Source organism: Oncorhynchus clarkii, chromosome 18 (assembly GCF_045791955.1).
Source record: "Oncorhynchus clarkii lewisi isolate Uvic-CL-2024 chromosome 18, UVic_Ocla_1.0, whole genome shotgun sequence".
Lineage (NCBI taxonomy): Eukaryota > Metazoa > Chordata > Actinopteri > Salmoniformes > Salmonidae > Oncorhynchus > Oncorhynchus clarkii.
This window is the reverse complement of record NC_092164.1, coordinates 48,703,691-48,726,477: the sequence shown is the minus strand read 5'-3', so window position 1 is coordinate 48,726,477 and position 22,787 is coordinate 48,703,691. Positions and strand designations below refer to the sequence as shown.

The 22,787-nt window shown below is 40.7% G+C and overlaps 1 protein-coding gene across 2 annotated transcripts in view; it reads left to right on the top strand.

The window, feature by feature from the left end:
* Positions 1–20,723, top strand: part of LOC139373607 (PHD finger protein 14-like) — a 117,843-nt gene extending 97,120 nt beyond the window's left edge. Inside the window, exon 20 of one of the 2 annotated variants that reach the window (XM_071114304.1) lies at positions 19,201–20,723. In XM_071114304.1, coding sequence (XP_070970405.1) covers positions 19,201–19,275 — 75 coding nt within the window. In that variant the 3' untranslated portion in view covers positions 19,276–20,723. The remainder of the gene's footprint in view (positions 1–19,200) is intronic. The other variant, XM_071114303.1, reaches the window with a different exon arrangement.
* The last annotated feature ends 2,064 nt before the right edge of the window (positions 20,724–22,787 follow it).

The following is a 22,787-nucleotide window of genomic DNA, read 5'->3' as shown; positions in this document are numbered from 1 at the left end:
CTCTCATGTCCATAATATAATAGTCTAGAGAGAGAGACTGTACTCTCATTTCCATAATACAATAGTCTATAGAGAGAGAGACTGTACTCTCATGTCCATAATATAATAGTCTAGAGAGAGAAACTGTACTCTCATGTCCATAATATAATAGTCTAGAGAGAGAGAGAGAGAGACTGTACTCTCATGTCCATAATATAATATTCTAGAGAGAGAGAGAGACTGTACTCGCATGTCCATAATATAATAGTCTAGAGAGAGAGAGACTTTTCTCTCATGTCAATAATATAATAGTCTAGAGAGAGAGAGACTGTACTCTCATGTCCATAATATAATAGTCTAGAGAGAGAGAGACTTTTCTCTCATGTCCATAATATAATAGTCTAGAGAGAGAGAGAGACTGTACTCTCATGTCCATAATATAATAGTCTAGAGAGAGAGAGACTGTACTCTCATGTCCATAATATAATAGTCTAGAGAGAGAGAGAATGTACTCTCATGTCCATAATATAATAGTCTAGAGAGAGAGAGAGACTGTACTCTCATGTCCATAATATAATAGTCTAGAGAGAGAGAGAGACTGTACTCTCATGTCCATAATATAATAGTCTAGAGAGAGAGACTGTACTCTCATTTCCATAATATAATAGTCTAGAGAGAGAGAGAGACTGTACTCTCATGTCCATAATATAATAGTCTAGAGAGAGACTGTACTCTCATGTCCATAATATAATAGTCTAGAGAGAGAGAGAGAGACTGTACTCTCATGTCCATAATATAATAGTCTAGAGAGAGAGAAAGAGAGACTGTACTCTCCTGTCCATAATATAATAGTCTAGAGTGAGAGAGACTGTACTCTCATGTCCATAATATAATAGTCTAGAGAGAGAGAGAGAGAGAGACTGTACTCTCCTGTCCATAATATAATAGTCTAGAGAGAGAGAGAGACTGTACTCTCATGTCCATAATATAATAGTCTAGAGAGAGACTGTACTCTCATGTCCATAATATAATAGTCTAGAGAGAGAGAGAGAGACTGTACTCTCATGTCCATAATATAATAGTCTAGAGAGAGAGAGACTGTACTCTCATGTCCATAATATAATAGTCTAGAGAGAGAGAGACTGTACTCTCATGTCCATAATATAATATTCTAGAGAGAGAGACTGTACTCTCATGTCCATAATATAATATTCTAGAGAGAGAGAGACTGTACTCTCATGTCCATAATATAATAGTCTAGAGAGAGAGAGAGACTGTACTCTCATGTCCATAATATAATAGTCTAGAGAGAGAGAGAGACTGTACTCTCATGTCCATAATATAATAGTCTAGAGAGAGAGACTGTACTCTCATTTCCATAATACAATAGTCTATAGAGAGAGAGACTGTACTCTCATGTCCATAATATAATAGTCTAGAGAGAGAAACTGTACTCTCATGTCCATAATATAATAGTCTAGAGAGAGAGAGAGAGAGACTGTACTCTCATGTCCATAATATAATAGTCTAGAGAGAGAGAGAGACTGTACTCTCATGTCCATAATATAATAGTCTAGAGAGAGAGAGACTTTTCTCTCATGTCAATAATATAATAGTCTAGAGAGAGAGAGACTGTACTCTCATGTCCATAATATAATAGTCTAGAGAGAGAGAGACTTTTCTCTCATGTCCATAATATAATAGTCTAGAGAGAGAGAGAGACTGTACTCTCATGTCCATAATATAATAGTCTAGAGAGAGAGAGACTGTACTCTCATGTCCATAATATAATAGTCTAGAGAGAGAGAGAATGTACTCTCATGTCCATAATATAATAGTCTAGAGAGAGAGAGAGAGACTGTACTCTCATGTCCATAATATAATAGTCTAGAGAGAGAGAGACTGTACTCTCATGTCCATAATATAATAGTCTAGAGAGAGAGAGACTGTACTCTCATGTCCATAATATAATAGTCTAGAGAGAGAGAGAGACTGTACTCTCATGTCCATAATATAATAGTCTAGAGAGAGAGAGACTGTACTCTCATGTCCATAATATAATAGTCTAGAGAGAGAGAGAATGTACTCTCATGTCCATAATATAATAGTCTAGAGAGAGAGAGACTGTCCTCTCATGTCCATAATATAATATTCTAGAGAGAGAGACTGTACTCTCATGTCCATAATATAATAGTCTAGAGAAAGAGAGACTGTACTCTCATGTCCATAATATAATATTCTAGAGAGAGAGACTGTACTCTCATGTCCATAATATAATATTCTAGAGAGAGAGAGACTGTACTCTCATGTCCATAATATAATAGTCTAGAGAGAGAGAGAGAGACTGTACTCTCATGTCCATAATATAATAGTCTAGAGAGAGAGAGACTGTACTCTCATGTCCATAATATAATAGTCTAGAGAGAGAGAGAATGTACTCTCATGTCCATAATATAATAGTCTAGAGAGAGAGAGACTGTACTCTCATGTCCATAATATAATAGTCTAGAGAGAGAGAGACTGTACTCTCATGTCCATAATATAATATTCTAGAGAGAGAGAGACTGTACTCTCATGTCCATAATATAATAGTCTAGAGAGAGAGAGAGAGAGAGAGAGAGAGAGAGACTGTACTCTCCTGTCCATAATATAATAGTCTAGAGAGAGAGAGAGACTGTACTCTCATGTCCATAATATAATAGTCTAGAGAGAGACTGTACTCTCATGTCCATAATATAATAGTCTAGAGAGAGAGAGAGAGACTGTACTCTCATGTCCATAATATAATAGTCTAGAGAGAGACTGTACTCTCATGTCCATAATATAATAGTCTAGAGAGAGAGAGACTGTACTCTCATGTCCATAATATAATAGTCTAGAGAGAGAGAGAGAGAGAGAGAGAGAGAGACTGTACTCTCCTGTCCATAATATAATAGTCTAGAGAGAGAGAGAGACTGTACTCTCATGTCCATAATATAATAGTCTAGAGAGAGACTGTACTCTCATGTCCATAATATAATAGTCTAGAGAGAGAGAGACTGTACTCTCATGTCCATAATATAATATTCTAGAGAGAGAGACTGTACTCTCATGTCCATAATATAATATTCTAGAGAGAGAGAGACTGTACTCTCATGTCCATAATATAATAGTCTAGAGAGAGAGAGAGAGAGACTGTACTCTCATGTCCATAATATAATAGTCTAGAGAGAGAGAGATACTGTACTCTCATGTCCATAATATAATAGTCTAGAGAGAGAGACTGTACTCTCATTTCCATAATACAATAGTCTATAGAGAGAGAGAGACTGTACTCTCATGTCCATAATATAATAGTCTAGAGAGAGAAACTGTACTCTCATGTCCATAATATAATAGTCTAGAGAGAGAGAGAGAGAGACTGTACTCTCATGTCCATAATATAATATTCTAGAGAGAGAGAGAGACTGTACTCTCATGTCCATAATATAATAGTCTAGAGAGAGAGAGACTTTTCTCTCATGTCAATAATATAATAGTCTAGAGAGAGAGAGACTGTACTCTCATGTCCATAATATAATAGTCTAGAGAGAGAGAGACTTTTCTCTCATGTCAATAATATAATAGTCTAGAGAGAGAGAGACTGTACTCGCATGTCCATAATATAATAGTCTAGAGAGAGAGATAGACTGTACTCTTATGTCCACAATATAATAGTCCAGAGAGAGAGAGATTGTACTCTCATGTCCATAATATAATAGTCTAGAGAGAGAGAGACTGTACTCTCATGTCCATAATATAATAGTCTAGAGAGAGAGAGAGAGACTGTACTCTCATGTCCATAATATAATAGTCTAGAGAGAGAGAGACTGTACTCTCATGTCCATAATATAATAGTCTAGAGAGAGAGAGAGACTGTACTCTCATGTCCATAATATAATAGTCTAGAGAGAGAGAGACTGTACTCTCATGTCCATAATATAATAGTCTAGAGAGAGAGAGAATGTACTCTCATGTCCATAATATAATAGTCTAGAGAGAGAGAGACTGTCCTCTCATGTCCATAATATAATATTCTAGAGAGAGAGACTGTACTCTCATGTCCATAATATAATAGTCTAGAGAGAGAGAGACTGTACTCTCATGTCCATAATATAATATTCTAGAGAGAGAGACTGTACTCTCATGTCCATAATATAATATTCTAGAGAGAGAGAGACTGTACTCTCATGTCCATAATATAATAGTCTAGAGAGAGAGAGAGAGACTGTACTCTCATGTCCATAATATAATAGTCTAGAGAGATAGAGACTGTACTTTCATGTCCATAATATAATAGTCTAGAGAGAGAGAGACTGTACTCTCATGTCCATAATATAATAGTCTAGAGAGAGAGAGAGAGAGACTGTACTCTCATGTCCATAATATAATAGTCTAGAGAGAGAGAGATACTGTACTCTCATGTCCATAATATAATAGTCTAGAGAGAGAGACTGTACTCTCATTTCCATAATACAATAGTCTATAGAGAGAGAGAGACTGTACTCTCATGTCCATAATATAATAGTCTAGAGAGAGAAACTGTACTCTCATGTCCATAATATAATAGTCTAGAGAGAGAGAGAGAGAGACTGTACTCTCATGTCCATAATATAATATTCTAGAGAGAGAGAGAGACTGTACTCTCATGTCCATAATATAATAGTCTAGAGAGAGAGAGACTTTTCTCTCATGTCAATAATATAATAGTCTAGAGAGAGAGAGACTGTACTCTCATGTCCATAATATAATAGTCTAGAGAGAGAGAGACTTTTCTCTCATGTCAATAATATAATAGTCTAGAGAGAGAGAGACTGTACTCGCATGTCCATAATATAATAGTCTAGAGAGAGAGATAGACTGTACTCTTATGTCCACAATATAATAGTCTAGAGAGAGAGAGATTGTACTCTCATGTCCATAATATAATAGTCTAGAGAGAGAGAGACTGTACTCTCATGTCCATAATATAATAGTCTAGAGAGAGAGAGAGAGACTGTACTCTCATGTCCATAATATAATAGTCTAGAGAGAGAGAGACTGTACTCTCATGTCCATAATATAATAGTCTAGAGAGAGAGAGAGACTGTACTCTCATGTCCATAATATAATAGTCTAGAGAGAGAGAGACTGTACTCTCATGTCCATAATATAATAGTCTAGAGAGAGAGAGAATGTACTCTCATGTCCATAATATAATAGTCTAGAGAGAGAGAGACTGTCCTCTCATGTCCATAATATAATATTCTAGAGAGAGAGACTGTACTCTCATGTCCATAATATAATAGTCTAGAGAGAGAGAGACTGTACTCTCATGTCCATAATATAATATTCTAGAGAGAGAGACTGTACTCTCATGTCCATAATATAATATTCTAGAGAGAGAGAGACTGTACTCTCATGTCCATAATATAATAGTCTAGAGAGAGAGAGAGAGACTGTACTCTCATGTCCATAATATAATAGTCTAGAGAGAGAGAGACTGTACTCTCATGTCCATAATATAATAGTCTAGAGAGAGAGAGAATGTACTCTCATGTCCATAATATAATAGTCTAGAGAGAGAGAGACTGTACTCTCATGTCCATAATATAATAGTCTAGAGAGAGAGAGACTGTACTCTCATGTCCATAATATAATAGTCTAGAGAGAGAGAGAGAGACTGTACTCTCATGTCCATAATATAATAGTCTAGAGAGATATAGACTGTACTCTCATGTCCATAATATAATAGTCTAGAGAGATAGAGACTGTACTCTCATGTCCATAATATAATAGTCTAGAGAGAGAGAGAATGTACTCTCATGTCCATAATATAATAGTCTAGAGAGAGAGAGACTGTACTCTCATGTCCATAATATAATAGTCTAGAGAGAGAGAGACTGTACTCTCATGTCCATAATATAATATTCTAGAGAGAGAGACTGTACTCTCATGTCCATAATATAATATTCTAGAGAGAGAGAGAGACTGTACTCTCATGTCCATAATATAATAGTCTAGAGAGAGAGAGAGACTGTACTCTCATGTCCATAATATAATAGTCTAGAGAGAGAGAGAGACTGTACTCTCATGTCCATAATATAATAGTCTAGAGAGAGAGACTGTACTCTCATTTCCATAATATAATAGTCTAGAGAGAGAGACTGTACTCTCATGTCCATAATATAATAGTCTAGAGAGAGAGAGACTGTACTCTCATGTCCATAATATAATAGTCTAGAGAGAGAGAGACTGTACTCTCATGTCCATAATATAATAGTCTAGAGAGAGAGAGAGAGAGAGAGAGAGAGAGACTGTACTCTCATGTCCATAATATCATAGTCTAGAGAGAGAGAGAGACTGTACTCTCATGTCCATAATATAATAGTCTAGTGAGAGAGAGACTGTACTCTCATGTCCATAATATAATAGTCTAGAGAGAGAGACTGTACTCTCATGTCCATAATATAATAGTCTAGAGAGAGAGAGACTGTACTCTCATGTCCATAATATAATAGTCTAGAGAGAGAGAGACTGTACTCTCATGTCCATAATATAATAGTCTAGAGAGAGAGAGAGAGAGAGAGAGAGAGACTGTACTCTCCTGTCCATAATATAATAGTCTAGAGAGAGAGAGAGACTGTACTCTCATGTCCATAATATAATAGTCTAGAGAGAGACTGTACTCTCATGTCCATAATATAATAGTCTAGAGAGAGAGAGAGAGACTGTACTCTCATGTCCATAATATAATAGTCTAGAGAGAGAGAGACTGTACTCTCATGTCCATAATATAATAGTCTAGAGAGAGAGAGAGAGAGAGAGAGAGAGAGAGAGACTGTACTCTCCTGTCCATAATATAATAGTCTAGAGAGAGAGAGAGACTGTACTCTCATGTCCATAATATAATAGTCTAGAGAGAGACTGTACTCTCATGTCCATAATATAATAGTCTAGAGAGAGAGAGACTGTACTCTCATGTCCATAATATAATATTCTAGAGAGAGAGACTGTACTCTCATGTCCATAATATAATATTCTAGAGAGAGATAGACTGTACTCTCATGTCCATAATATAATAGTCTAGAGAGAGAGAGAGACTGTACTCTCATGTCCATAATATAATAGTCTAGAGAGAGAGAGATACTGTACTCTCATGTCCATAATATAATAGTCTAGAGAGAGAGACTGTACTCTCATTTCCATAATACAATAGTCTATAGAGAGAGAGAGACTGTACTCTCATGTCCATAATATAATAGTCTAGAGAGAGAAACTGTACTCTCATGTCCATAATATAATAGTCTAGAGAGAGAGAGAGAGAGACTGTACTCTCATGTCCATAATATAATATTCTAGAGAGAGAGAGAGACTGTACTCTCATGTCCATAATATAATAGTCTAGAGAGAGAGAGACTTTTCTCTCATGTCAATAATATAATAGTCTAGAGAGAGAGAGACTGTACTCTCATGTCCATAATATAATAGTCTAGAGAGAGAGAGACTTTTCTCTCATGTCCACAATATAATAGTCTAGAGAGAGAGAGATTGTACTCTCATGTCCATAATATAATAGTCTAGAGAGAGAGAGACTGTACTCTCATGTCCATAATATAATAGTCTAGAGAGAGAGAGAGAGACTGTACTCTCATGTCCATAATATAATAGTCTAGAGAGAGAGAGACTGTACTCTCATGTCCATAATATAATAGTCTAGAGAGAGAGAGAGGCTGTACTCTCATGTCCATAATATAATAGTCTAGAGAGAGAGAGACTGTACTCTCATGTCCATAATATAATAGTCTAGAGAGAGAGAGAATGTACTCTCATGTCCATAATATAATAGTCTAGAGAGAGAGAGACTGTCCTCTCATGTCCATAATATAATATTCTAGAGAGAGAGACTGTACTCTCATGTCCATAATATAATAGTCTAGAGAGAGAGAGACTGTACTCTCATGTCCATAATATAATAGTCTAGAGAGATAGAGACTGTACTCTCAGGTCCATAATATAATAGTCTAGAGAGAGAGAGACTGTACTCTCATGTCCATAATATAATAGTCTAGAGAGAGAGAGAATGTACTCTCATGTCCATAATATAATAGTCTAGAGAGAGAGAGACTGTACTCTCATGTCCATAATATAATAGTCTAGAGAGAGAGAGACTGTACTCTCATGTCCATAATATAATATTCTAGAGAGAGAGACTGTACTCTCATGTCCATAATATAATATTCTAGAGAGAGAGAGACTGTACTCTCATGTCCATAATATAATAGTCTAGAGAGAGAGAGAGACTGTACTCTCATGTCCATAATATAATAGTCTAGAGAGAGAGAGAGACTGTACTCTCATGTCCATAATATAATAGTCTAGAGAGAGAGACTGTACTCTCATTTCCATAATATAATAGTCTAGAGAGAGAGACTGTACTCTCATGTCCATAATATAATAGTCTAGAGAGAGAGAGACTGTACTCTCATGTCCATAATATAATAGTCTAGAGAGAGAGAGACTGTACTCTCATGTCCATAATATAATAGTCTAGAGAGAGAGAGAGAGAGAGAGAGAGAGACTGTACTCTCATGTCCATAATATCATAGTCTAGAGAGAGAGAGAGACTGTACTCTCATGTCCATAATATAATAGTCTAGAGAGAGAGAGACTGTACTCTCATGTCCATAATATAATAGTCTAGAGAGAGAGACTGTACTCTCATGTCCATAATATAATAGTCTAGAGAGAGAGAGACTGTACTCTCATGTCCATAATATAATAGTCTAGAGAGAGAGAGACTGTACTCTCATGTCCATAATATAATAGTCTAGAGAGAGAGAGAGAGAGAGAGAGAGACTGTACTCTCATGTCCATAATATAATAGTCTAGAGAGAGAGAGAGACTGTCCTCTCATGTCCATAATATAATATTCTAGAGAGAGAGACTGTACTCTCATGTCCATAATATAATAGTCTAGAGAGAGAGAGACTGTACTCTCATGTCCATAATATAATATTCTAGAGAGAGAGACTGTACTCTCATGTCCATAATATAATATTCTAGAGAGAGAGAGACTGTACTCTCATGTCCATAATATAATAGTCTAGAGAGAGAGAGAGAGAGACTGTACTCTCATGTCCATAATATAATAGTCTACAGAGAGAGAGACTGTACTCTCATGTCCATAATATAATAGTCTAGAGAGAGAGAGACTGTACTCTCATGTCCATAATATAATAGTCTATAGAGAGAGAGACTGTACTCTCATGTCCATAATATAATAGTCTAGAGAGAGAGAGAGAGAGAGAGAGAGAGACTGTCCTCTCATGTCCATAATATAATATTCTAGAGAGAGAGACTGTACTCTCATGTCCATAATATAATAGTATAGAGAGAGAGAGACTGTACTCTCATGTCCATAATAGAATATTCTAGAGAGAGAGACTGTACTCTCATGTCCATAATATAATATTCTAGAGAGAGAGAGACTGTACTCTCATGTCCATAATATAATAGTCTAGAGAGAGAGAGAGAGAGACTGTACTCTCATGTCCATAATATAATAGTCTAGAGAGAGAGAGACTGTACTCTCATGTCCATAATATAATAGTCTAGAGAGAGAGAGAGACTGTACTCTCATGTCCATAATATAATAGTCTAGAGAGAGAGAGACTGTACTCTCATGTCCATAATATAATAGTCTAGAGAGAGAGAGAGACTGTACTCTCATGTCCATAATATAATAGTCTAGAGAGAGAGAGACTGTACTCTCATGTCCATAATATAATAGTCTAGAGAGAGAGAGAATGTACTCTCATGTCCATAATATAATAGTCTAGAGAGAGAGAGACTGTACTCTCATGTCCATAATATAATAGTCTAGAGAGAGAGAGACTGTACTCTCATGTCCATAATATAATATTCTAGAGAGAGAGACTGTACTCTCATGTCCATAATATAATATTCTAGAGAGAGAGACTTTACTCTCATGTCCATAATATAATAGTCTAGAGAGAGAGAGAGACTGTACTCTCATGTCCATAATATAATAGTCTAGAGAGAGAGAGAGACTGTACTCTCATGTCCATAATATAATAGTCTAGAGAGAGAGACTGTACTCTCATTTCCATAATATAATAGTCTAGAGAGAGAGAGAGACTGTACTCTCATGTCCATAATATAATATTCTAGAGAGAGAGACTGTACTCTCATGTCCATAATATAATAGTCTAGAGAGAGAGAGAGAGAGACTGTACTCTCATGTCCATAATATAATAGTTTAGAGAGAGAGAGATTTTTCTCTCCTGTCCATAATAGACTATACCTTCCTGGAACCTTGATGAGCACCAGTCTTCCACCACATGAGGGGAATCATTAAGATAAGCACCGAGAGTCAGCCTATAATGAAGTGACACCCCAACTAGACCTACAGGCCCCCGCTTAATTTTGGCTGCAATGAATCTGTACTGTATCTCCCTGTAGTTATATGACCAGTCAACAGTACAGTACCTCTTTAGTGTAGTGTCCTGTAGTTCGATGACCAGTCAACAGTACAGTACCTCTCTAGTGTAGTGTCCTGTAGTTAGATAACAGGTACTGTACTGTTGACCGATCTAGTGTAGTGTCCTGTAGTTAGATGACCAGTCAACAGTACAGTACCTCTCTAGTGTACTGTAGTCAGATGACCAGTCAACAGTGCAGTACCTCTCTAGTGTCCTGTAGTTAGATGACCAGTCAACAGTACAGTACCTCTCTAGTGTCATGTAGTTAGATGACCAGTCAACAGTACAGTACCTCTCTTTAGTGTAGTGTCCTGTAGTTACATGACTGGTCAACAGTACAGTACCTCTCTCTAGTGTCCTGTAGTTAGATGACCAGTCAACAGTACAGTACCTCTTTAGTGTCCTGTAGTTAGATGACCAGTCAACATTACAGTACCTCTCATGTGTCCTGTAGTTAGATGACCAGTCAACAGTACAGTACCTCTCTAGTGTCCTGTAGGTAGATGACCAGTCAACAGTACAGTACCTCTATAGTGTACTGTAGTCAGATGACCAGTCAACAGTACAGTACCTCTCATGTGTCCTGTAGTTAGATGACCAGTCAACAGTACAGAACCTCTCTATAGTGTCATGTAGTTAGATCAACAGTACAGTACCTCTCTCTAGTGTCCTGTAGTTAGATGACCAGTCAACAGTACAGAACCTCTCTATAGTGTCATGTAGTTAGATCAACAGTACAGTACCTCTCTAGTGTAGTGTCCTGTAGTTAGATGACCAGTCAACAGTACAGTACCTCTCTCTAGTGTAGTGTCCTGTAGTTAGATGACCAGTCAACAGTACAGTACCTCTCTCTAGTGTAGTGTCCTGTAGTTAGATGACCAGTCAACAGTACAGTACCTCTCTAGTGTCCTGTAGTTAGATTAGCAGTCAACAGTACAGTACCTCTCTAGTGTCCTGTAGTTAGATGACCAGTCAATAGTACAGTACCTCTCTAGTGTCCTGTAGTTAGATGACCAGTCACCAGTACAGTACCTCTTTAGTGTAGTGTCCTGTAGTTATATGGCCAGTCAACAGTACAGTACCTCTCTAGTGTCCTGTAGTTAGATGACCAGTCAACAGTACAGTACCTCTCTAGTGTCCTGTAGTTAGATTACCAGTCAACAGTACAGTACCTCTCTAGTGTAGTGTCCTGTAGTTAGATGACCAGTCAACAGTACAGTACTTCTCTCTAGTGTAGTGTCCTGTAGTTAGATGGCCAGTCAACAGTACAGTACCTCTCTAGTGTCCTGTAGTTAGATTACGAGTCAACAGTACAGTACCTCTCTAGTGTCCTGTAGTTAGATGACCAGTCAATAGTACAGTACCTCTCTAGTGTCCTGTAGTTAGATGACCAGTCAACAGTACAGTACCTCTCATGTGTCCTGTAGTTAGATGACCAGTCAATAGTACAGTACCTCTCTAGTGTCCTGTAGTTAGATGACCAGTCAACAGTACAGTACCTCTCATGTGTCCTGTAGTTAGATGACCAGTCAACAGTACAGTACCTCTTTAGTGTAGTGTCCTGTAGTTAGATGACCAGTCAACAGTACAGTACCTCTCTCTAGTGTCGTGTAGTTAGATGACCAGTCTCAGTACAGTACCTCTCTAGTGTCGTGTAGTTAGATGACCAGTCAACAGTACAGTATCTCTCTAGTGTCGTGTAGTTAGATGACCAGTCAACAGTACAGTACCTCTTTCTAGTGTCCTGTAGTTAGATGACCAGTCAACAGTACAGTACCTCTTTCTAGTGTCCTGTTGTTAGATGACCAGTCTCAGTACAGTACCTCTCATGTGTCCTGTAGTTACATGATCAGTCAACAGACCAGTCAACCTCTTTAGTGTAGAGTCCTGTAGTTTAATCACCATATATTACCTCTCTAGGGGTATTTCCCAATAATGAATTATTCCTCCTGACGTGTTCACTACTTGCGACAGTCATTTCCTGTCAAATACGTGGAGGGAAGTGAACAAGTGCACAAGAGAAAGAAGAGATTATTGGAATGCATCTTAGTGCTCTTTCCAGTCCTTCATAGCCACATTCAGCAGTCAACAATCTCTCAAGCAGCCAGGCTTCTCATTGGCATGTCCTCTGGTCCCTCATGTTCCGCTTCTTTGATGTTTCTGTTGTTTTTATTTGTTCCTGATTCGTTTCTCCTCTCCAGCACTCAGAGATAATGGAGGAGGCACTTGGGCCAATTTGGCCTGCAGATTCCTACCAAGCACTTTAGCCGCTATTTATGATTCCGTGCCACTTTTTAAATGGTTGAAATTGGAAACAGAGAGAAATGACTTATCTTCCCACCACCACCATATACTTTCCCTGTGAGCATCAGCGCTTATCAAACAGAGGATAAAAAACCTCCCGCTTGTGCATTTTACCTCTGATTAAATTAGACCTGGCCTGGTAGGCTCACCTAGTATCTGTCACGGCTCACTAAAATGAAATTCCACTTCTCGGAAAAGAAGGGAGATTAATGAATGCCCTTTGTAATAAATGAAATGGGAATCGCAAATATGCCCAGTCATGAAATGTAATTGTGCTGCTTTCTGGTAACTGGTTTGGCTGGGCGGTGGTGTGTAGGGAGCAATGGAGAGGAAGACATTAGGAGAGGGAGAAGAGTAGGGGAGAGAGGAGGGAAAAGTGAGGGAGAAGAGGACCAGAGAAGAGCGAGGTAGAGGAGGGGAGAGAGGAGAAGAGGCGGAGTGTGTGAGTGAGAGGGGGCTAAATGTAGCGCGTAACGCACAGTCTGAGCAAGCTAATGAAGCGACTGTTTATGACCCAACCAATGCTATTGTGTCCTCACCTGAATGGCAAAAGAGGCTTTAAAACACACCAGTGCACACACACACACACATTCACGCTCATAACCTCCCACTCTCATACACACACACACACACACTTATACACATATTCACACACATTCATGCTCAAACACTGACACACATGCACACACGACTCATCAGACACACAGCTCTTCACACACAGCTCTTCACACACAGGCACACAGCTCTTCACACACAGGCACACAGCTCTTCACACACAGGCACACAGCTCTTCACACACAGACACACAGCTCTTCACACACAGGCACACAGCTCTTCACACACAGGCACACAGCTCTTCACACACAGGCACACAGCGCTTCACACAGACACACAACTTCACACACACACAGGCACACAGCTCTTCACACACAGGCACACATCTCTTCAGACACACAGCTCTTCGCACACAGGCACACAGCTCTTCACACACAGGCACACAGCTCTTCACACAGACACACGCCTCTTCACACACAGACACATAACTTCACACACAGACACACAACTCTTCACACACAGACACACAGCTCTTCACACACAGGCACACAGCTCTTCGCACACAGGCACACAGCTCTTCACACACAGGCACACAGCTCTTCACACAGACACACGCCTCTTCACACACAGACACACGCCTCTTCACACACAGACACACAGCTCTTCACACACACACACAGCTCTTCACACACAGACACACAGCTCTTCACACACAGGCACACAGCTCTTCACACACAGGCACACAGCTCTTCACACAGACACACGACTCTTCACACACAGACACACAGCTCTTCACACAGACACACGACTCTTCACACACAGGCACACAGCTCTTCACACAGACACACAGCTCTTCACACAGACACACAGCTCTTCACACAGACACACGACTCTTCACACACAGGCACACAGCTCTTCAAACAGACACACAGCTCTTCACACAGACACACGACTCTTCATTGGCTTAATCAATTTGTTTTGTGCCATTGGAATTGAATCTGTCCTTTTCAAAATGACTAAACATCTTTATGAAAAAATTGTGTTTGATGACTATGAATACACACAGGGCTTCACACCAGTGTCTGTCTGTGTGTGCTCTTTTTTGGTCTTTAGTTTGGGTTACATGAGGTGTTTTGATCGGTAGTTATTTGTGTGCTTTAATGTTGTTTACACTGTGGGTGTTTTCATGTGGCTCTAGGAGCATCAATACCTTGCTGGGATGCTGTGAAACCCCCAGAACCACCCAGCAGCACCTATCAAAGAAACCCAGTACCATAGCACTGCTTCCTCCACCACACACACACAGTGCACCGCAGACAACCACACTACTAAATACAATAAAAGCAGAAAACACGATAAGGAAAATAAGTCATACTAATTAGCTGCTAATTCTTCTGAGGACTGCGCCGGCTTGATAAAGGACCAGTGCTAAAGCTCATTAAAGAATGAGACATGCAGCGTTGGACATTTACATTTCTTTTACAGCATTATTTTTAATCCCGCTTTATGAAGTTGCCTGCATGGCGTGTGTGGGAGGGCGGGAGGGAGGGAGGGAGGAGGGGGGTGCTTCACTCGTCTTTTAGAGCAATGTCGTTCTTCCTACCAGGCAGCGGGGTCTCAGCCTCACGCACATTAGCAGCTCCATGAGCCTTTGTTGCCACCTAGGGTTCACTTCTGTCCTCTCTTCGCTCTCCTCCTCCTCCCCCTCTCCTCCTTGCTCTCCTTATGGGGGGAGTAGTCTCCCTGTTTCTCTCTCTTCCCTTCCTCTCTACCCTCCTTCTTTCCTCTCCTCCTCCTCTCCTTCTCCTGTGTGGGGGGAGTAGTCTCCCTGTTTCTCTCTCTCCCCCTCCTCTCTACCCACCTTCTTTTCTCTCCTCCTCCTCTCCTTCCAGACTCACATGTTGAGAGCAGCAGTAGCAGTGTGTGAGAAAGCAGGAGCGCGGTGGACGACAGGCTCTGCATGCCCTTTAAGAACACCAAACTCAATTAGAATAAAAAGTATGGCATTTCATTATCATCTGTATATGCTGCTGGTGCCAGAGGGCTGGGGACCCATGGAGAGCTCTCCCTTCCTGTCTCTCTCTTTCCCCCATCCCCTCCATCCCCCTCTCCCCCTACCTCTCTTCCAGAGGGGAGGGATGGAGATATGCCAGAGCCTGTCAGTTTCTCCCTCTTATCCCCTCTTCCTCCACTGCTCTCTCCCTTTCGCCAGGCCCTCTGAGACATCTTTCTGGTGGCTCTCTGCCTCTCCATTCTGCTCCTCACAGAGCAAATATCACTCTGTCTGTCAGGGACCCTGACACAAGGCTGGACCCACTATCTCACTCTCCTGTTTCTGTTACAGAACAGGCCCAGGGTTTCTCCTAGCCTGGTGCCAGATCTAATGGCCGTGGTCATAATGGAAAGGGTACACCACAGCATATAGTTGCGGTTAGTTACTTGTCATTGTTCATGTCCTCCATTTCCAATGGCGTATCTAATGAATCCCACAGCAGTGATAGTAATGATCATATCAGCACGTTTCTATTGGCCATCTCTCTCCTTAGCTCCTTCAGTGTATATTGTGTAGTGCCGTCATACTCCTGGGAGGGAGGTGGATGGAGGGGAGAGGAGGAGATTAGCAGCAGGCCCTGCAAATCAGTCCCCAAGAGGCCAGGAACAGGGGTGTCTCCCCTCCCCCTTCTCTCCAGGGACAGACACTACATCAAGGAAGGAGAAAGAGGGAGAGCGAGAGGGAGGGAGAGAGAGATCTGCCTGGGGATGTGATAGTGAATGGTACCACAGGTAATTGGAAAATTGGCAGGCTTGTCAGAGAGATTTGGTGGATGGCACAGGCCGATATGTACGGCGGCCGGGGTTCACAACATGTCATCCCCGGCAACGATAGATTTATATCGGCCCACAAGGACCGGGCGGAGGAGGGAAGTAGAGAAGCATCCTGAGTTCAGGAAAAAGTAAGGCATTTTTCACCAGGGGCAGGCTGCATATCAAAAGTGTGTCCAGAGAGGTGCAGACACAGACAAGGTTTGTGTGAGTTACAGGGTGATATATGAACCAGAACTAAACTCTGGCCCCTGGTTGATTTATGACTCCACAGTTACTGTCTTATAGTTAACAAGCCTGGGGGATCCTGCTACGTAGTTAGGCTGCGTCCCAATTGGCACCCTAGTCCCAGTTCACTCTATTCACCGGGCCAATAGGGAGGGCCCATAGGGCTCTGGTCAAAAGTAGTGTACTAGATAGGTGAAAAGGTGCCATTTGGGACGCATCCTTAGATACTGTACTCTGATACTCTGAATACCTGGGAGGGGGCTTGATGTTTAGATACTCAATTCACCCAATTAGCTGCTGTTGAAGTGCACTTGGGAGGTTTGGGAGATTTGCTCCATAGGAAATAGGGTTATGGATGAAGACTCATAAAAACAAAATCGTCATAACAATGTTTTTTTTTTGTGGAACGAACAGATGACTGAACGGCCGGGCATTCGTGAGGTTGAGTCCAAACTTTGTTGCTCCTTGCTGAAACAAGCAAGGTGTTGTAGCAAACCAGTCTTCAGTTGCCTAGACAATGCCCCCCTCCCTACAGCAGCAGCACATGAATTCAGGAACTGAGGAGAGGAGAGAATGTGCATCTTAGAAAGAAAATATATATATCCAGTACCAGTCAAAAGTTTGGACACACCTACTCATTCAAGGGTTTTTCTTTATTTTTTGTACTATTTTCTACATTGTAGAATAATAGTGAAGACATCAAAACTATGAAATAACACATATGGAATCAAGTAGTAAGCAAAAAAGTGTTAAATAAATCTAAATATATTTAATATTTGAGATTCTTCAAAGTAGCCACCCTTTGCCTTGATGACAGCTTTAAACACTCTTGGCATTCTCTCAACCAGCTTCATGAGGTAATCACCTGGAATGCATTTAAATGAACAGGTGTGCCTTGTTAAAAGTACATTTGTGGAATGTCTTTCCTTCTTAATGCGTTTGAGCCACCAGTTGTGTTGTGACAAGGTAGGGGGTATACAGAAGATAGCCCTATTTGGTAAAAGACTAGAGCAGTGATGTTTTGGGGCTGTTGCTGGGCAACACGGACTTTCAACTCCCTCCAAAGATTTTCTATGGGGTTGAGATCTGGAGACTGGCTAGGCCACTCCAGGACCTTGAAATGCTTCTTAGGAAGCCACTCCTTCGTTGCCCAGGCGGTATGTTTGGGATCATTGTCATGCTGAAAGAACCAGCCACGTTTCATCTTCAATGCCCTTGCTGATGGAAGGAGGTTTTCACTCAAAATTTCACGATACATGGCCCCATTCATTCTTTCCTTTACACGGATCAGTCGTCCTGGTCCCTTTGCAGAAAAACAGCCCCAAAGCATGATGTTTCCACCCCCATGCTTCACAGTAGGTTTGGTGTTCTTTGGATGCAACTCAGCATTCTTTGTCCTCCAAACACGACGAGTTGAGTTTTTACCAAAAGGTTCTATTTTGGTTTCATCTGACCATATGACATTCTCCCAATCTTTTTCTGGATCATCCAAATGCTTTCTAGCAAACTTCAGACGGGCCTGGACATGTACTGGCTTCAACAGGGGGACACGTCTGGCACTGCAGGATTTGAGTCCCTGGCGGCGTAGTGTGTTGCTGATGGTAGGCTTTGTTACTTTGGTCCCAGCTCTCTGCAGGTCATTCACTAGGTCCCCCCGTGTGGTTCTGGGATTTTTGCTCACCGTTCTTGTGATCATTTTGACCCCATGGGGTGAGATCTTGCGTGTAGCCCCAGATCGAGGGAGATTATCAGTGGTCTTGTATGTCTTCCATTTCCTAATAATTGTCCCCACAGTTGATTTCTTCAAACCAAGCTGCTTACCTATTGCAGATTCAGTCTTCCCAGCCTGGTGCAGGTCTACAATTTTGTTTCTGGTGTCCTTTGACAGCTCTTTGGTCTTGGCCATAGTGGAGTTTGGAGTGTGACTGTTTGAGGTTGTGGACAGGTGTCTTTTATACTGATAACAAGTTCAAACAGGTGCCATTAATACTGGTAATGAGTGGAGGACAGAGGAGCCTCTTAAAAAAGAAGTTACAGGTCTGTGAGAGCCAGAAATCTTGCTTGTTTGTAGGTGACCAAATACTTATTTTCCACCATCATTTGCAAATAAATTCATTAAAAATCCTACAATGTGATTTTCTGGATTTTTTTTCTCATTTTGTCTGTCATAGTTGAAGTGTACCTATGATGAAGATTACAGGCCTCTCTCATCTTTTTAAGTGGGAGTACTTGCACAATTGGTGGCTGACTAAATACTTTTTTGCCCCACTGTACATACACACGAACGTGCAGATGGACAGACCTACATGAGGTGTAGGCCTAGTGTAGATTCTTGGTGTAGATGTAAAGGCCAGCTGTTTCTAACAGTGTGTATAGTGTGTAGATGTGGTTCTAACTCAGTGTGTATATTAACCTCTAGAGATGGAGATAATTGCATCTGTCAGAGTCGTTTAGTCACTGTTGCTGCTGTCGCCTGCCCCCTCTGGGCCCAGCCTCTCTACAGCTCTATGTTTTAATAGGAAATGGCTGCTGAGCAATGTTGTTAGCAGGGAAGTCACCACTAACTAACACCGGCACAACACTAACCTACCAACACTAACTACTTATCCCTGTTAGTATTTTGACAGACCTTTCTAAAAATCTAATTTGTGGTTGTGAGGATGCATGTGAATGTGATTTGTCCAACTATGGTCTAAAGGACTTTGATATGTTTCAACTTCTACGGACCCATTTTGGGGACCCAGGTGAGGAAAATACCGTGCCTGAATATTCTGTGTTGACCCGATTTATATGTTGTTTTATGTTTCAGGAGGAACATGAAGAGGACGATTCTGTCCAAGAGGAAACGACAGAGCACAAATTCCCATACGAAATTCCCAACTGAAACAAAAACAACAGTTTTACCATATCTTGAGCACAATGATCAAATGTTAGTGGTCACCGAATGGTCAGTGTCGTCAATTCCGCTTGAAAGATCTGAGGCAAACAGGACAGTCTGCAGTGTCTCACCGTTTTACTGCCATTACTGCTCATCTCTAGCCTGGTCCCAGATCTGTTTGTGCTTTCTTGCAGCTAATGACTACACAACCACAAGATGGCCCAAACAGATCTGGGACCATGCTAACTCATCTTTTCTCTTCAGTAAGATATGGGACAGAGCACAGAGGTACTACCCACGTTAGTTTTGTAGCCAGAGGAACAGTATATTTTAGAGAACAGAATGCATTTGGTTATCTTTTAGAGGGAATAGTATGTGTTTTCTAACGGGACAGGGTTGAACCCTCACACTCGCTATGGTAACTGGAGATGTCACTGATATGTAGGTTTTATCATACAATCTAGAATCTATTCTAGGATATATATTCTAAAATGTTTTTCTATGGTTTGTATATAAGAACTTAATGAAAAAGCACATCAATGTATTCTGACAGAGAAGGTTTTCATTCAGCGGGGCCCAGTAATAGATTTGTGTTTTCAGGGGCATCCATCCTGGATTTAATTTGCAGCAGAGATGAAATCAAATAAATATAAAACCCAGGGAAAGTGCCTGGCTGGACCAGTCCAGTCAGACTGTTAAAGGATATGTACCTGCTTGATGTTTTTATGAACTTGACCAACTAAACTTTTTCCCTCAGATCTATTTTCATACACTAATCAGAATACAGTATGATGTTCTCAGTAGTCTGATCCCAGATCTGTTTGTGCTGTCACAAACAAGAAGAGTTGGCTGCATTAGAGTTGGCTGCACAGCACCAACAGATCTGGGATCTTATTATATCTTCAATGCCTGGCTTACATACACTGTATGTTGAGTATTCAGTGGTGGCGAGTATTTCTTATACAATCTCTCATCACCATTGAATTGAAATAGTTTTGTCGTACAGGTCTTGTATCACTTTTGTTTTGGTGCTATTTGGTCTAGTTTTAGTTTTATATTTGTATGCATTTATGTTCATACTGTCTGACATGTCAGTAACCTTATACACATGATGTGGCCTGTTGGTAGCACAATCCATTTGACGTCAGCGATCAGCTTTGTTTGTGGCCGCTCTACAAGTCAAAGGAAACAAACACAAGTAGGATTTCTTAGGCGTTTAACACAGGCTGTCTAGAAACTACAATCCAAGTCAACGCGTTTTGCCTTTGATTTGCCTGTTTAAGTGCTACCAATGTATTATTCTATGTTTTGATTTAACATGAACGCAACAAGGAAAATGTCTTTTTTTTTCCTGGGGGGGATATGCATTTGCCAAGAGTATGTATTTAGATACTTTGGAAATGTTTAAATACCAATTAACTTAATTTCCACAAATATAGTATGGTTTTAATATCGTCTCTGTCTCTATGACATTCATTCAATTTGACTTTGTTAACATCCAAAAAGAACCCTCCTTATACAAAGCTTTGGGACAACGGCAGTCTGGGTCAACTGCAGTCATAAAAATGAGAAAGGAAATTGCAACCATTCTGCTTGATCATTTTACATTAAATATATATAGGGAATAGGGTGCCATTTGGGATCCATGCTAGATCCTAGCCTACAGTAATGGAGTGTTGCGTAGGACCAGAGACAGCACAGTGACTCCTCTGTGTTCCTTGGGTCATAATGTGTTGCTCTATATTATTTATCCTCACAAAGGACTCAGCCCCATTTAAACTGCAGTCATGTGCCAGCACTAGTAGGGGGCGGTGCTCCACACACACTCATGCTTATCTTTACAATCCTCCGAACATTTATACACAAACACACACTCTTCCTCCCCCCTCTTCCTTCCTTCAGTCTCTCTTTCTTTTCTCCTTTCTGTCTGCTTCTCTGTCCCTCTCACACACATTAATATACAAAAAGATTGAAAAATGAAACGCTGTCAGATGGATCTTTATATTTTATCGCCTCACAAACCCCTGTCCCCATCCCCCATGTCAAGGCACGGAGAAGCATCCAGGCATTAATTCATTGAGGGGTGTAATGCCAATTTGTTTCAAAAAGGAACTATTCATTTTCCCATGTCAGGGAGGCAGGAGGGAACCCCTGTACAGCCGCTGAACCGTGAAAGACATTATCTGGAGGGCCTGTGTCTCTCCTTTTTGTGGGAGGAAAAGAGAGAGAAGAGTGTGTGTGTGTCCCTCGTTCAGGAAAAGGAAGAGACATGTTACAATGCTCTTTGATGGGAGGGGCGGCTGGTGCCGGCAGACGATAGAGCCGGGCCTCCCGCCTCCGTTTTCCCAGCATGCCATCTGAGAAGGATGTCATTAGGCCTGCAATAACAGCGATGGGCACGTTAATGACAGTGGCCCGCTCCGTCGCCTCTTGCTCCGCCAATCTGTGTGCGTGCCCCGCCAATCTCTCGTCTACACTCCTATCTACAGTCGCAGCACAGGTCTTAAAAGTCCTTATACAGATCAACAGCCAGCTGTCTAGAGCAAAAGAGAAGAATGAACAAAGCACTCATGTATTAATGTTTCTTTATGTGTGGCCATACATAGATGGCGGATTTCAGACATTTGAAAAGGTCCTGAGAACAACAATATATGCAGGTGCGCAACTGGGAATGGGGGGGGAGGAATGCCCCTCCCCAACACATTCTGAAATTGCCTTTTGGTCCCCACAGTTTTATCATTGGAATGTGATACAAAACAGGGCAACAGTGTGATTTAGGACCATGCGGACACCTCCGAGCAGTCGGGTGTTTATCGGACTGGATAAAAATAAAATGTAAATAAAATGTATAATTATGTTCCCGCAGTTTCTTAAACCAAAGTTGCGCCCCTGAATATATGCCTTCCTCGGTGCTCACAAAGAATAGAATAAATGATTGCCCAGCACTGGGCACAAACTCGTGATGCTCAGAGTAAGAGGGCACTACTTAGACCACTGCACCAACACAATTCCCAATGCTCTAGCAAGCCATGAGAATAGTTGATGATAGTTGATGGAAACAGCACTTTGTTTTTCATTATTTTGTTTTAAGCCTTTCCCAAACCATAGCCCTAACCTTAACCACTAGGAATTAATACCTAAACTTAACCATTTGAGTTGTTTCTGTTTTAACCCTGAAACCAGGCGGAATTAATGCAACAACAAAAAATGATCTTATTGAGGCCATACACAGGGCCAAGGAGATGTGATCCCACGCCCTGTTTCTTTATACTGTATATGTCCTCTTTATGAAGGGATGTTTTCTTGATGTTGAACAGCTTATCGACAACAGGGCTGCTTAAGTTGATGTGCTGATCTATGATTATAACAAAATGCTACAATGTAGAAATAGTATTTCAGGTTTTAGATGCTTTGATATCCTTCTTATTTGCCTGTCATTAATACACTTCTTGCAGAAACAACTGGGTGAAAGGTTTCTTAGCTTAGCAGTAAAAAGTGGACAAACTGTCTGTGCTTCT